The following is a 17,587-nucleotide window of genomic DNA, read 5'->3' on the forward strand; positions in this document are numbered from 1 at the left end:
CTTTGAACCTCTCCATTCTTGTGAAATTCAGTTCCTCACCTGGAAAGTGGCTTTCCTGGTTGCCATCACTTCCTTAAGAAGAGTTAGTGAACTCCAGGCACTAACCATTCAGGAGCCATTTATACAAGTTCACGCAAACCGGGTCGTACTACGTACCAACCCCAAATTCATGCCTAAAGTAATATCGCAGTTCCACATGAACCAAACCATTGAACTGCCTGTTTTCTTTCAAAACTCACAAAATGTCGCTGAGAGGATGCTCCACACACTAGATGTAAAGAGGGCCCTCATGTACTACATTGACAGAACTAAAAACTTTAGGAAGACTAAACAACTCTTCTCTCCACAACACAAAGGCAACGCCATTTCCTAAGCAGGTATAGCCAGATGGATCGTTAAATGTATCCAAATTTGTTATCAAAAAGCTAAACGCACATTAACGATTCCACCACGAGCCCACTCAACACGAAAGTTAGGGGCGTCCATGGCTTTCCTGGGAAACATTCCTTTACAGGAAATATGTAGAGCAGCCACATGGTCCACTATACATACATTTACCAAACACTACTGTGTAGATGTACACTCAAAACAGCAGGCAGCTGTAGGACAGGCTGTTCTCAAAACTCTTTTTCAGACTGCTGCAGCTGGCACGGGTAGCCGCCGCTAATAGGAGGTACTGCTGTGTATTCTATGCACAGATATGAATTCAGCAGCCCACATGCCTCGAACTGAATATGCTACTTACCAGTATGCATCTGTTCTTGGCATGTAGGGCTGCTGACATTCATATCGCCCACCCTCCTCCCCGGCGCCTGTAGCAGCTGCAGCTCTCAGAATTACTGTATAGCATGGTCATCACTTCCTGTATCTACTCCATCACTGCCACAATGGCGAAAAACAATCTGGGGATGGAGAGGATGCCCATGCGCACTGTGGTCCAGGGGAGGAGTCACCCATCTCAGGATACTTCGAAGACTCTTCCAGGACAACAATGTGCAATCATCCGGACCCAACACTAGGCGGCGATCTATGCACAGATATGAATGTCAGCAGCCCTACATGCCAAGAACAGATGCATACTGGTAAGTAGCATATTCAATATGTATTTTACCCTTGGGTCTTGCCAGTGCTATATAAACAAGCATTGGCATAGCCAATAGGTCTCGCCTTGGGGACCTTCTAAGTGTTTAGCCATGCAACGGTTGATGTTGTTGCACCTAGGATATTGTGCTGCATAACTAAATACTTATAAGGTCCCAAAAGCGAGGCTTATTGGCTATGCCAATGCTTGTTCAAATGAGATGGCTTTCTCATGCCCATAATAAAACTAGTAGTGGCAAAGCCAATAGGTATGGGCTTGGCAATAATAGATTTTGTTTCCTGCAAATATATTCAATAGGGTTTAAAAGTGTAAAGGTAATAACATAATTCTTGAGAATATAATACATGGTAGGTTTGTGTCTGGACTTACTGTGAAGCTTTTTAACCTACTATAGTGCCCGGATATACTGAAAAGGTAAAAAGTCCTGAAACAGGAGAGAACCACAGCCCAATTGAACAAATACCATTTGACTTGGCCCGTACCATACAGTGCATGGTTTGTGGGAACTAAGGGCACACTATGAATTCAACACTTCATAAAAATGGCATTAGGATAAAAAAAACAATTAAAAAGGAATGTTCCTTTCGTAAAGCTTTTTTTTTTAAAGTGAGATGTACTACAACTGAGGAAATGAGTAAGGGTAACATAACCCATACCCTGAAAAAAGTGCAATAATTGCAGAGGGGGCCAGAGCAGGAAAAGTAAGTGTAGCCGCGGGTCAGCAGAAAAGAGTGAAATAAAAAGTATGTGTGCAGTTTAAAAGCGCTAGTCCATCTAAAAAAAAAAAGGCAGGGATGCAACATACGGAAGCAGTACGGAGCAATTTAATAAGGAGTTGAAAGGAAGCTTGCCGAGATGTTGAGAATGTAATATGCACGTTCCCACCTAATAAATAAAAAAGCAAAAGAGTTCAATAGCACAATAGCTGCACTGTTTCGTAAAAAGAGTTTTATATAGCGATTTTTATATAGTACTGGCTAGACCCGAGGGTATTAGAGCGCATTACAAACATTGTCAAAGGTAGTATTGGATAATATAAGTTACACAATAAGGTCTTGTTAGATTCCAATCAAAGCATTTCCTGGGGAGGAACAAACAATGTATATTTCGGGGAGAAGGTTCTGGTTTAGATTAAAGTTGTGTGGTAGTCATTAGAGCTCAAGGTGTTGATTGAGAAGAATATCTTTTAATTGTCTTTTGAAGCTCACGAAGCAGGGGTTCGTCTTGATATATATGGGGAGGGAGGTCCAGATTTTGGGGGCATTGCCTGAGAAAGAGTGTGTTAGGGCTTTTTGTTTGTGTTTTATGGGGATGGGGGGGAAGAGAAGCAGCATGTTGGAGCACCTTACATTTCTTGTCTGTCCTGCCTTAGTGAGTTTGGTTGCAAGGTAGTCAGGTTTTGCTGTGTCAAGCACTTTGAGAGTGAGACTAGCAGTTTTGAAGCAGCATCGGGCTGCAATCAGGAAACACTTCCGATTTTTTAGGGAGAGGGAGATGTGATCATAATATTTGATTTCAGTGATCATCGTTACTGCTGCATTTAGTGTGGCTCTTAGGGAGCTAGGTGCAACTTCCCGGTGCCAATGAGGTGACATTTCCGTAGTCCAGTCTTGATAAGAACCATAGCTTGCATGGCGCTTATTATATCATTCGGGGGGAGAAAGCGCTTGATTTTTTTTTTTTTATTATTGTATTTTATTATTTCAATACAGTTACAGAGAAAATGAAAAGAAAGCAATCATACAAAAAGCCGACATAACGAGAAAGAAAATTACAAAGTTAAGCAGTGAAGGCATTAATATGGATCACCAAGGTCAAAAAACCAATTGCAAGGTCACGGTTGTAATACAGAGCACAGGTGTACGATAATATGAGTGGCAGCAAAGGTGCATACAGTACATTAACAGACAGTACATTAATGGCAAGGTAGTGCGACAGATCCATGCGGGCGCCAAGAGCTGCGGACAAGATGGAGGCCGTGTGTCAGAGAGAACCAGGAGGAGGATATATGCAAAGCTTTGCAATGAAGAAGTGTAGCGAGATCGTGCAGTCACACTTTAGACATCAGTATCCTCAATTGCTGACTGCGCAGCAGCTCGATATTGAGCAAATAGCCCCTAAAAACTTTCAGGGCGATTACAAGGGGGGAGCAGTTCGCTGTAGACATCAGATTGGGTGTTGCAATACAACATGTCACGCTCCCACTCCGCAACTGTAGGTAGCGGGCCCCTCAGCCATCGCATCCCTAATCGATGCTTAGCAAGCAGGAGGCCCATGGCAACCAATTTTCATACAGCATTCTTAAGGGGTCTGGTGTAGCCAAGAAGCGCCAGCAGGGGGTTTAGGGCGAGGGGTAGCCCCAGAATATCGCTAAGCTTCTGGAAAATTAGTTCCCAATAGTGAAACACTGACGGGCATTGCCACACTAGGTGATAAAAATCTGCATGTGGGGCAGAGCATCTCTCACAATCGGCAGAGTCTAAGAACCCATATCTAAAAAGCCGTAAAGGGGAGTAATATACTCTGTTGAGAAAATTAAAATGAACCAGTCGGTGGCGGCCATTCAGGGAGATCCCACGAGTAACCTTGCAACAATAAAACCAGATGTCGTCAGAGATGGGAGTTCCTATGTCAGCCTGCCAAGCTCGTCTAATGCCGCTAAGGGAAGACGCTTTTTCACTATGTGCAAGAGTGTAGCGCTCGGAGATTATCCTGCCGGGGAGGGAGCGCTTAGTAGAGTTGTCAGAGGGGGGATCGCCAAGGGTTCCTGTAAGTCATCCTCCAACACCGCCTTCAAAGCGTGCCGAGTACGAAAAAAATAAAACTTGGTGAGGGCTGAGTGTACGCCGTGCGTGCCTGCCACCTCATCCCAAGTGCCCAACCGTCCTTGACGAAATAGATCCCCCATTTGGTATATACGTAGTTTGTGAAGGGAATCTAGGGTACCTCTATCTGAGCTGAGCACAAACCACTGGCAACAGTCGATATGCATACGGGACGAGTATAGTTGCACCGCCTCATATATTCGCAGCAGAGCATTCCACGCGTGTACTACGGAATTAATGGAGTCTAATATGCCACTTCGTCGAGTAGGGGCCTGTGTCAGTAGTCGAGGCAACGAGTAGGGGGCGGCGACAACCCTCTCAATGTGGAGATGGGGCAGAGCTCGAGGACCATGCACTCAGCTATGAGCGTGGCAGGCCTGCGCAGCCCTATAATACAATTCGAAGTTGGGGGCGTTAAGGCCGCCAGCGGCATACTGAAGCATAAGCGTGTCAAAGGCGACTCGCGGATTTTTGCCCGCCCATGCCAGTTTGATCATCAGAGATCGTAAGTCACGAAACAGCTGTGGAGGAACCACGATGGGTATATTGAGAAACAGAAAAAGTAGGCGAGGTAGCACAACCATTTTCATCAAGGATACTCTGCCAACTAAAGATAATGGGAGACGTATCCATCTGTCCACGTCATCACCTATCTTCCCCATCAATGTGCCATAATTGGCCCTAAGGACCTCCTCGGCGTCCAAATGAACTTGGATACCTAGGTACCGCACCGGTTCGGTGGTCCACTGGAGTGGGAAGTCAAGCGGAAAGTGGACCGAAGCGCTTGATTTTATGGAGCAGTTTAAGGTTGCAGAATGAACCCTTTGCTGTATTTTTGTGCGGGTTCATGCTCAAACTTTGATTCAGGGTGATCCCTAGGGATTTGCCAGAGTTAATTTGCAGTTAAAAGCATCAGTGGTATTTATCCATTTTCGAATTGGGGAGTTGTCCATTGTTTGATAAAAGGAGCGTTTCCATCTTGTCTTGGTTGAGTTTCTGGCAGTTGTCTGATAGCCAGTTTGGACTTTTATGAGCATATTATTTAGCCACCTTAAGTCCTCCAGTGAGGATATTTCTAAGTAGAGCTGGGTGTCAGCTGCATAGACGTGGTATGGGATGTTTGCCTGTTTGAGTATGATGATGATGATGGGGGGGGGGGGGGTTCCATGTAACAATTGACGAGTGTAGGTGAGAGCACTGAGCCATGGGGGACACGCCTGGTTATGGCGGAAGTATCTGAGGTTGTGTTGCTTATTTTTACTTTTTTGGAGCGTCTCCCATCTGTTTATGGAGGGATTCTAGAAGCAGCTTGTGGTCGAGCATGTCAAAGGCAGCTTATAAGTCTAGGAGGATGAGTAGCCAGCATCTGTCCACGTCCAGTGATTTGTGTCTGTCATCTGCTATATTCAGTATAGCTGTTTACATGCTGCATCCCTTCCTGAAATCCAGTTGGAATGAGTGAAGAAGATTATTGGAGTAAATGTAGATTACTGTTACATGGCACTATGAATTGCAGGCATTAACATTATCCATTTTAAAGGGAACTAAGCAGAGAAAGTAACCCTATATTGTACTCACTAAAGTGACATTACTGTACCCAACAAAAATATAATGGTAAGACGGTCTTGTCTATAACACAGTGCACTGCAATAGAAATTAAGGAAGTCCATCATCTGTTTTTACTAGCACAGCTCTGCAGATGCGTTTTGATTTAGTGGCATCAGCTGCATCGCCATGAAGGAGAGTTTTATATTGTTGTTGATGAATATTAAGAGAGCTCTGAAGGTAAATGTACCAAGTTTCATTTATTTGAATAGATAACTGCAAAGAATATGGTTGCAACAGAAATATATAGACACAGATTCATACAAAGGCGCAGTTGAAAGTTGATATCAACTCGTAGATTTTCTCCTCTATAATGAGTAAATCTGTGACTTATAAAAGAAAATAAGGAATAAGGGAAAAAGTCTTTCTTAACATTTTGATAATGTAGAAGCAGGAGCTAACAGTCCTCTTGGCCTGAATATCAAAAGTAAGAGATGAGTCGAAAAATACCCCTACATTTTTGGGCTCTGTAACAGTGAGAGGTAAGGGGCCACAGAACTCTGGCCACCTCAATTCGGACCTTACAGTTGTTTGCACACTAAAGATCAGAATATGTCTTATCGGCATTCAGTTTAAGCCAATTCTCTTTCATCCAATTATTTACGTTAGTCATACAGCATCTAAACTTGTCAGCCACCACCGGAATGTCGTCCGATACTGATCCAATGATCTACGTATCATCTGCGTAAGAAAGCCCTTGGAAGCTGAAGAACCTGATTAGCTTGGCCAAGGGGGCCACATAAAGATTAAACAGCGTTGGGCTGAGAGAAGAGCTCTGTGGCACCCCACAGGGTAACTGAAACAAACGTGCCCTAAAATGACCAAACCTCAGTGGGAGTTCTGTATGTAAGAAAGGATTCCAGCAGGGCCAGGGCAGGGTCCCTCTACCCTGCCTGGCGAAATCTGTGAACCATGTGGAAGAGGGACACTGGGTCAGATCCCGCTGAAAGGTCCGTCCGCACCAAGATGGCAGATCCTCCCTGATCATCCAGACATCGAATGGCATCAGTAGCTGCCAGCATAGCGGATTCAGCGCTACGGCCACTCCTAAACTCACATTTGGTTCTAAAAGCACGTTGTATAATTAATTTTGATGTCTGAAATCCATAGTTTTTAAATGTGTAAGGTATATTTCCGGAGGATGCAAATGACAGGTTTTAAATCACTACAGCTTGTTGCTGATGTAGATATGTGCCTTTCTCTCATGCCACCGCTGCCCTTGTTTAGGTTTGGCAGGTCTATCAAATAATTAAACCTATTGAAGTTGCTATATTTTACAGAACTCCAGCTTTGTACGCGCTTTGAATGACACTGCCCCTTTCTGATAATAAACATTCAGATTCACGTCATTAAGATTATCTAAAGTCTCAAACTTGTGTGTTTACATAGTTGTGTGAAATACAATTTTTGATGATAAAAAGGAATACAATTATCGAGGATAAAGGGCAGAATATATTCACAAGTATGCTCACCTCAAACTCTTACCTTCATTCTTTTTATTTACAGGAATATATCTATGAAGACCCAGATGGGCATGATGAAATAATGCCAGTAAGTCTTTTTTTTTTTTTGTGATGAAAATTAAAATGCTCAATGCTTTACATTAGTTTAATGTGCAAATTTACATCTCGGCACAGCTGTGGACTCCTCCAACACCTCCCCAGGATGAAAATGATATATACATAGACTCGGTTTTGAGCCTGATGTATGATCTCACCCCAATCCCTGAATCTAAGCTGCCGCCGGTGTATGTGAGGAAAGAACGCAAGCGGCAGCGGATGGATCCCACAGGTAAATTACTGACCTCATTATCCTGATGCATTTAAAATATTTTGCTTTCACAATCAGTTATAAGTACCTGGTATGTAATTTTGAGACTGGTGTAGCTAATCACGATACCATACCAGTACTGCTGCTAATATCTCAGTGAGGGTGAAGCAGGTAGGGACAGTTGACAAGTTTATCTACTTGTGTTGGATGAAATTGAGTAGGTGGGAGCAAGTAGCCTTATTGCCAACATTGTATCCAGTGCTGTTAATTGCCCTTCACTTCATTGTGCACCCCCACCTCTGGCACATAATTACTCAACAAGCAATTAACTGTGTTTAACAATACGATGAGCGAGTTCAGTTAGGCTTAATTACATTGTTAGTGTTTGGGTGTTCCTCCAAACTTTGTGGCATAGATGACTACGACAGCTGATGTAAGTTTCTCTACTGAATATTCCTGAATTTATCAGCTGTTGGCAGGAAGAAAAAGCTGCGCCATGGTGAGACGGTTGTCCCCCCTCGGTCACTGTTCGACAGAGCCGCACCAAGCATGCTTAAAATGCGCCGTGAGGGCAAAGAACAGAAAAAGAACATCCTGTTAAAGCAGCAGACACAGTTCGCCAAACCTTTGCCTGCTCTTGTCAAGCCCACTCCCGAGCCTGGCCAGGACAACCCAGAATGGCTCATCAGCGAGGACTGGGCGCTGCTGCAGGTAATCAGGACTTGGCGGGAGCATTTTTACTGTTTTGTAATTCTGCAGTTGAGAACTGTTTGAAATATATGTGTAAAAGACCATATGCGTTGTTCTAAAAAGTAACTTACTCTTGTGAGTAAGCGGCACGTGTAAGATTGCTTTTATACTTTTGAGTTACTTTACTGCTTTGAACTGTTTCCAAAGTCTGATTGCAAAGCTATTCAAAAGTGTGGACTTTTTGGCTGAGGAAGTGGGTGCAACCAAATGTTCGATGCATGTGGGCTGCTGAATTCATATCTGTGCATAGATCGCCGCCTAGTGTTGGGTCTGGATGATTGCACATTATTGTCCTGGAAGAGTCTTCGAAGTATCACGAGATAGGTGGCTCCTCCCCTGCACTACAGTGCGCATGGGCATCCTCTCCATCCTCAGATTGTTTTTTTCCGCCATTGGGTTCGGATGTGCTTATCTTAGCTCAAGTTAGGAAAACTTTATTTAAGGCCGACAGCCTTTAGGTATCGACGGTATTGTTTGCGTTCGGTATCGATACCTTCTTAGACTTGTTACTCAAACTTATTCACCCTTCTCAAACCGACTTTCGGTCCGACCAGCGATCGACGTTCGAAGATGGAATCGAGGACTCCCTTCAAGAGATGTCCTCCATGTCACGCTAAATATCCACACATCGATGTCCATCCGGTGTGCAACAAATGTTTATCACCGGATCATGATGAGTCCAGGTGTATGGCCTGAGCCCGGTTCCGGTCAAAGAAGACCCTTCGGAATAGACGAGCGGCTAGATTGAAGGCCACACAATCGGCGCCTAACCCGGTTAACATATTCAGCACCGAGGATGAAGACGTCGAGAGCGTCGACGAGGTAGACTCGGGCCCTGCTTCGGAGCAGGAATCCCAATACGACGACGTTGATGAGGAGATCCTCGAGGACGAAGACGTCGTCGACGAGGTAGGAGACGACGATGAGGCCCTTGGGGCCGAGGAAGATAGCTCAGGCGAGGAGCTAGGCCAACCCGTCGATGCGGAGGCCGTGAGTGATAGTCTTGATAAGGCTCAGGTCGAGGGATCGCCTGCGGGCCTTACCCAAGATCGGTCAGATCGTTCTGCAGCCCCCGCCTAAAGGCCCGGCTTCGAACATTTCAAAAGAGCCAGAATTATCAAAAAAGACTGGAGTCGATTCCGTGAAATCGAAACCAAAACCTGCACCGGTCAAATCGAAACCGAAAGTGCAACTGGTTCAGGTCTGATCGAAGGCATCGAAACCTTCCAATCCGTCGACACAAAAGAAGGACATCGGAGCCGAACAAACGAAGAAGGACTTCGGTACCGAGAAACCAAAAAAGGACCTCGGCACCGAGAAACAGAAGAAGGCCCTCGGTCCCGAGAAGACGCAGAGGCCTATGGCACCGAAGGTTGGAGCAACACCGACCAAGGTCAAGGCGGTCGATCCGATTACATCAACACCGAGGGGTGCTGAGACTGCCAAAATTCCGGATCGACAAGGCGTCGATCCCAAACTTCGGACCGAAGACTGGCAAGACACCGGAGACCGCGTCGAGGCCTGCCTCCAAAGAGCCTGTCGGATCAAAAGCACCGTCGGCATTCAGGTTACAACAGGTGTCGGAGTCCCTGAAGCGCATCAGGGACCGGGTCACTCTCGAACCGAAAACGGGTCCCGAACCGAACAAGGCCGCCAAGACTCACTCGGCGCCGGCACCGATCAAGTTTGGATTGCCACCACCGGGGGCACCTAAAATGTTCGAACTTCGGAAAAGTATCGAACAACCAGGAACAGTGTCCACAGAAAGAACTGATGTCGAAGACTCACGGGACCAGTTTATCGACGTCGACACTGGTAGACTGTTGTTCCGCAAGCGGAGAATTATAACAGAAAAGCCTTTGGACTCATACAAAATTCCACTCAAAAGGAAAATGGCGTCAGGTTCGACACCAGTGCTGGTAGAACATTACCACACATACGATCAGGACCCCCCATCCTTTTCTCCCACACACTCGGAGGCCGATGCAGGAGAAGGCTATACTGAGGATACCACTTATCCTGTGGATACTGACCCTGATGACCAACGGCAAGATCAGGCATGGGGAGACCCTAATGACCCTGGAGACCCACAAGATGCTCCTGACACTCATCTTTATAATGTAAAACCATCTCCCAGTGAAGATACTGCTGCTTTTAACGCACTCCTTGAAAGAGCGGCTGCCAATCACGGAGTGGAACTTCATTCTGACTCTGTGGAGGAGGATTTCTTGGTGGACACGTTCTCCACATCAGAAAGAACGGTCAAGACTCTACCAATGTTAAAAGGGGTTATTAAACATGCTAAGGACATCTTTAAGGAGACAACCAGAGCACGGGTATTGAACCCGAGAATAGAGAAAAAATACAAACCTGCCCCAGGAGACCCCATGTACATTAAGGGTCAATTGCCGTTGGACTCCATGGTAGTTTCTAATGCTCGCAAGAGAGCTAACTCACAAACTACCGGGGACGCTCCTCCTCCGGACAAGGAGTCCAAAGTGTTAGAAACATCAGGGAAAAGGATAGCAGCACAAGCAGCAAACATCTGGCGCATTGCCAACACTCAGGCACTCCTGGCCAGATACGACAAGGTCACACTACGATACCCTAGAAACACTGCTAGAACACCTACCAGATGAATACAAAGATGGAGCGGAGCTCCTCATCAGAGAGGGACAACTCATTACAAATGCGTCCATCAAATGCGCACTAGATGCAGCGGACACTGCAGCAAGGGCAATCAACACTAGTGTGATTTTGCGGAGGCACGCATGGTTGAGAATATCAGGTTTCAAACCTGAAATTCAAAACAATATCAACCAGTCAACCCAGACTTTTTATTTGGACCCGAGGTTGACACTACCCTAGAAAAGATTAAAAAGGACACTGAAACGGCGAAATCTATGGGGGCTCTACAGTCGCAGCAGTTTCGGAGTGGCTCCTTTCGTCGCCCCAGGAATAGAGGAGCAGCTAGAGGTCAGGGGTCCCAGCAGCAGTACAATAAAGGAGGTACCCAGAGTACCTATAATAAAAACAATAGGGGTGAATATCGTGGATCCAGCACCAAAGGCAGAGGACGAGGACACAACAACACCAGGTCCTCCGCCAATAACAAACAGTGACGTCTTGTCACTGCCCCCCGACCACATAACACCGGTGGGGGCAGACTCCAACAGTTCCTGCCAGTCTGGAGATCCATCACCACAGACAGGTGGGTCAGAGAAATTGTCCAGTCCGGTTATTGTCTGGAATTAACATCCAATCCACCCAACATACCGCCAAGACACCGTCCTATGTCCGCAGAGCACTTGGCATTATTGCACCGGGAAGTACTAAGTATGCTGCAGAAAGGAGCCATAGAAATCGTGCCCGTAGACCAACAAGGGTCAGGGGTATACTCTCTGTACTTCTTGATCCCAAAAAAGGACGGGTCTCTCAGACCTATACTGGACCTGAGACCTCTCAACCAATACATTCTGTCAGAGCATTTTCATATGCTCACCCTCCAGCAGGTTCTACCGTTACTCAGTCAGGGAGACTTCCTAGCAACACTGGATTTGAAGGATGCGTATTTCCACATACCCATACACCCATTACACAAAAAATATCTCAGGTTCACTCTTCAGGATCAGCATTATCAGTTCAAAGTGCTCCCTTTCGGAGTAACGACGGCGCCCAGAGTCTTTACCAAATGCCTAGCGACAGTGGCTGCACACTTAAGGAGACAGCACATTCACGTCTTCCCTTACCTGGACGACTGGCTTGTTCAGGCAAAGTCAGCCCAGCAGTGTGCCAGCCACATATCCCACACCATTCACCTTCTTCACAGTCTGGGATTCTCACTAAATTATCCAAAGTCACATCTTCAACCCGCCCACGTACGGCAGTACCTGGGCGCGACCATAGACACTCTGGCAGCCAAAGCTCAGCCAAACTTGGTGAGGATCAACAGCATGCAACTGCTGTTAAAAAAGTTCAAACCTCAACACTCCCTTCCAGCGCGAGTGTTCATGCAATTGATAGGCATGATGCCCTCCTGCATCTTCATAGTCCCGCACGCGAGACTACATATGCGCCCGCTTCAGGAGTGCATGGCACGTCAATGGAATCAGACTCAAGGACAGTTAAAAGACCTAGTGTTGGTGAGCGGTCGGGCATACAACTCTCTGCATTGGTGGAATCCACAAAACCTTTGCAAGGGCCGACCGTTCCAAGAGCCTGTTCCACAAATAATACTGACAGCGGACGCGTCTCTCCAGGGATGGGGAGCTCATGTACTCAATTACACAGTGCAGGGACTATGGACAACACAGCAAAAGAAGATGCACATCAACCTTCTGGAACTGATGGCAATCTTCCTGGCAATGAAGGCATTCAAAGTACACTTGTGCAACAAAGTCGTGTTGATCCGGACGGACAACATGACTGCCATGTACTACATACAGAAGCAGGGAGGAACGCACTCTCCACAGTTGTCTCATCTGGCTCAGAGCATGTGGAAGTGGGCCATTCAGAGGAACATATTCCTCATGGCGGAACACCTCCCGGGCAAGGACAACCAGATGGCGGATCTGCTCAGCAGACACAGCCACCAAATTCACGAGTGGGAGCTGCATCAGTCAGTACTCCAACCGTACTTCCAGCAGTGGGGTCATCCAGAGATAGACCTATTCGCCACAAGGGAGAACGCAAAATGCCAAAGCTTTGCCGCCAGGTTGCCCCATCCACAGTCGCAAGGCAATGCGATATGGATGAACTGGTCAGGCAGATTTGCGTACGCTTTTCCCCCAGCGCCATTAATACCGCTAGTGGCACGCAAACTAAGGCAACACTTGATTACACTCATCCTGGTTGCTCCAACGTGGGCACGCCAGCCATGGTACACCACGTTTCTAGAACTATCCGTGGTACCGCATCAAAGACTGCTGCTAACGCACAAACTTTTAACACCAAACCATGGCGAAATTCAGCACCCAGATCCGCAACAGCTGAACCTGGCGATCTGGCTCCTGAAGTCTTAGAGTTTGGCTACCTGAACCTGCCTCCAGAATGTATGAATATCATCAAGGAGGCCAGGAGACCCACGACCAAAGCTTGCTATGCGGCTAAATGGAAAAGGTTTGTCATTTACTGTAAAAACAATGACATTAATCCGCTGGATGCATCCATTCAGAACATCATCTGTTACCTCTTACACTTATACCGATGCAATCTGGCATACAGCTCCGTCCGTATACATCTAACCGCCATAGCAGCCTATCTTCAGAACAGGCAGCACCTCTCTTTATTCAGAGTGCCTGCCATCAAAGCCTTCTTAGAGGGACTCAAAAGAGTGATTCCTCCAACACACCCACCAGCACCGGTGTGGAACCTGAATGTGGTCCTCACCAGATTGATGGTGTCCACCTTTTGAACCTCTACATTCATGTGAGATTCAATTCCTCACCTGGGAAGTAGCTTTCTTAGTGGCAATCACTTCGTTGAGAAGAGTTAGTGAACTCCAGGCACTAACCATTCAAGAGCCATTCATACAGGTTCACGCAAACAGGGTCGTACTACGTACCAACCCCACATTCATGCCTAAAGTGATATCGCAGTTCCACATGAATCAGACTATTGAACTGCCCGTTTTCTTTCCAAATCCAGAAAATGTCGCAGAGAGAATGCTCCATACACTAGATGTCAAGAGGGCCCTCATGTACTATATAGACAGAACAAAGGATTTTAGGAAAACAAAACAACTGTTCGTTGCCTTTTCTCCACAACACAAGGGCAACGCCATTTCCAAAGCAGGGATAGCCAGATGGATCGTTAAATGTATTCAAATTTGCTATAAAAAAGCTAAACGCACATTAACGATTCCCCCAAGAGCCCACTCAACACGAAAGTTAGGGGCGTCCAAGGCTTTCCTAGGTAACATTCCTTTAGAGGAAATATGTAGAGCAGCCACATGGTCCACTATACACACATTTACTAAACACTACTGTGTAGATGTACATTCAAAACAGCAGGCAGCTGTAGGACAGGCTGTTCTCAAGACCCTTTTTCAGACTGCTGCAGCTGACACGGGCAGCCGCCGCTAATGGATGGACTGCTATATAATCTATGCACAGATATGAATTCAGCAGCCCACATGCCTCGAACCGAATATGCTACTTACCAGTATGCATCTGTTCTTGGCATGTAGGGCTGCTGACATTCATATCACCCACCCTCCTCCCCGGCGCCTGTAGTGGCTGCAGCACTCAGAATTACTGTATAGCATGGTCATCACTTACTGTATCTACTCCATCACTGCCACAATGGCGAAAAACAATCTAAGGATGGAGAGGATGCCCATGCGCACTGTAGTCCAGGGGAGGAGCCACCTATCTCGTGATACTTCGAAGACTCTTCCAGGACAACAATGTGCAATCATCCGGACCCAACACTAGGCGGCGATCTATGCACAGATATGAATGTCAGCAGCCCTACATGCCAAGAACAGATGCATACTGGTAAGTAGCATATTCGTTATAATAAGTCATTAAGGACAAAAGGACACAGCAGTATCAGCACCGCACATAACCAAACACTGGTACTGTAACACCCTCCCATAAGAAATAATGCAGATAGAGACTTTAAATAAAACCCCATAGGAAATAACATTACATTAAATTACTCAACATAGTTAAAAATATAAATATATGTAATTTAATTAAAAAAAATCATTTATTATTCATAAAATGTTTTTAAAACTTTTTGACTTCATGACTTAGTGTAATGTAATTAATGTATTTATTTAAATCAAATTAAATTACAATTAATTAATTCCATACATCCTCTATATATACATAACATTACTGTAGGCTGAATATATTTTTTATTTACATTTCAGAAAAATAAATAATTTTTATATTTTTAATATATTCAAATGAAGCAAGGATTTAATTCAAAATCAATTTAATAGTGCTGTATCATTTTTATTTTGTCCTACATTTAAAATAAAATGATTTATAGCAATATTAACATAAAACTGATTTATAACTCGGTGCCTTAATACTTTTTTTTTTTTTAGATTTTGTCTCCTCGTCCTTCTTGTTGAAGGTAGTATAGAGTATAAATGTGGAATATGTGGATAACTTTTGGTTGCTAAAAGGTATTTTAGGTATTTCATTGCAAATCTCATTTGAATCTTACTTTGTGCTTTACACATGCTGACACACAGATTTTGTCGCTCTTCTACGAAAACTTGGACCGTTATCAGCGAGCGACAGTGATTTGACAGTGGAAGAAAGTTTTCTGATCTTTGCTTTTGACCACAGATTCCTTGCATTGTGAATCTCCCCTGGCACCAGATCTGGAAACTCTTAGCAATAACTTCTGTGTGCTAGTAAGTGGCAGCATAGGCCTCAGTCACATCTCCGTACCAACTTTGGAAAGGGGGGACACAGAGCAGAGCAGGCACCACATTGCAAGCTGATGTCATTTCCTCTTTTTACGCAACCTTTACCTCTGATCTTGAGCTCCTCTTTTATCAATTTCAGTTCTCCTAAATTCTTGCTTTCAAACATTTGGCAGCATGTAGGTATATTGCCCCCAAACAACAGGTTTCATTCCATGCCAAGAGTGTTGAAAGCATATGTTCGAGGCATATGAGCTGCAGATTACATACTTGTGCATAGATCGCCATCTGGTGTTGGGCCCGGATGTTTGCAGTTTGTTTTTCCTCTTGGAAAGTCTTTGGAAGTCACTAGGTCGGTGACTCCTCCTTTGGATCGTATTGCGCATGGGCTTCGGCTCTATCCTCAGATTGTTTTTTTCCGCCATCGGGCTCGGATGTGGTCTTCGCGCTCCGGTTCCGAACAGCTTCCAGTTCGACGGTCGACGCGCAATCCTCATCTTAAACCGCGGTATTGTTTCGATCGCGATCTCCCTCACTCGACGCGCCTTCTCATCGGCACGGACCTTCAGTTCCAGTCATCGACGGCAGCTTTCGGGCCTCTCCAAGCTTCGGTCCTGGCTAATGGAAAGGACTCCATTTAAAAAGTGCCCTCGCTGTGGGTCCAAATTCCCCCACACCGATCTCCACGAGGTATGCAATCTATGCCTCTCCCCTGAACACGAGGCTCGAGACTGTCCGGCGTGCAAGTCCTTCCGGTCCAAAAAGACTATTCGGGACCGAAGACCCAGAAGAACTATGGCGCACTCCTTGACGACGATTCCGGACGACATCTTTGGAGAAGGCATCGACGCTCCGGAGCAGTACACCGAAGAGGGCCTCGTCAGCGCTTCCGAGGCTGACAACTCAGATGTGGAGAACATCACCCCGGCGCAGAGGGTCGTGAGTACTGATCCCCTCCCCACACCCCTGCCGGCACCGAAAAAGGCTCTGGTCACGCCTTCGCCTCTGGGCCTAGGCAAGACCAAGGACACTGCTTCCAACACCCCACCTTCGGGCCCGGTGAAGAAGCCAAGCAAGCCTTCCGGCGGCTCGGGCTCGAGCCAGCCTACTCCCGGTACCGATAAATACGCTTCGGCGCCGAAAAAGAAGCCGACCCGCATATCGACACGGAGCTCCGCACCGAAGCACTCGGGGTCGAAACCCAGCTCTTCGGCACTGACAGCACCTTCAGTGCAGACCAAAGCACACAAGGCCACCGACACTTCGAGGCCGAAATCCATCTCGGCGCCGACCAAGCGTCCGGAGGTTCCCAAACCAGGTTCCAAACAACGAACCGGCACGGAAAAGCCTAAAAAGCCAACGGCCCCGATTCCTTCGGCGCCGACGAACAGACCAGCCTCACCGGACTTATTTACACCGGATCCCTTGCAGAAAACACTCACCAAGGATCCAAAAACTGGACATTTGACACCTTCTTCCAAAAAGAGACATTTGGAGAAGCCTGCTCCACCTCCGCCTCCAAAGAGGAAGGACTGTGCTACCTCCCCGTTCAAAATACCTTCCCCGCCTCCTCCACCCCCTCCGCCTTCTCCACCCCATCCTCATCGTTCTCCCACCCCTTCTCCACAAGATGATGATCACGGGGACACATATGATGACATAGAGGATGTCCCCGAGGACCTACCCACAGGGGACCCCACTCCTACAGGATCCCCAGACCCATGGGACGACTTCAATATACCTGATATCCCCAACGTCCCACAAGATGACCTTTACCCCTCCAGGCCATCTCCACCAGAAGACTCATTGGGGTTCCACCACCTACTGCAAAGGGCGGCACACTATCACGGGGTAGATTTACATACCGAACCCGTGGAGGAAGATTTCCTCCTCGACACGTTCGACACCACACATAGGTCTACCTCCATATTACCTATGCTTAAAGGAGTGGTAAAGCATGCGCCAGAGGTTTTTAAGGACCCAGTTAGAGCCAGGGTAATTAACCCGCGCATCAAGAAAAAATACAAAGCTGCCCCCACAGATCCCTCTTACATCAGAGGGCCAGCGCCACTAGACTCTCTAGTTGTATCCACTGCACGTAAAAGGGCAAATTCCCAGGCGTCAGGCGAAGCACCACCACCTGACAGAGTC

General features: G+C 46.4%; 1 protein-coding gene across 4 annotated transcripts in view; it reads left to right on the top strand.

The window, feature by feature from the left end:
• The window catches only part of EP400 (E1A binding protein p400), an 852,236-nt gene that overhangs the window by 508,449 nt on the left and 326,200 nt on the right, over positions 1-17,587 (top strand). For all 4 annotated transcript variants that reach the window (XM_085634324.1, XM_085634328.1, XM_085634325.1 and 1 more), the window contains 3 exons: positions 7,039-7,083; positions 7,170-7,323; positions 7,772-8,013. In XM_085634324.1, the coding sequence (XP_085490450.1) occupies positions 7,039-7,083; positions 7,170-7,323; positions 7,772-8,013 (441 nt within the window). The remainder of the gene's footprint in view (positions 1-7,038; positions 7,084-7,169; positions 7,324-7,771; positions 8,014-17,587) is intronic.

Source organism: Triturus cristatus, chromosome 11 (assembly GCF_964204655.1).
Source record: "Triturus cristatus chromosome 11, aTriCri1.1, whole genome shotgun sequence".
Lineage (NCBI taxonomy): Eukaryota > Metazoa > Chordata > Amphibia > Caudata > Salamandridae > Triturus > Triturus cristatus.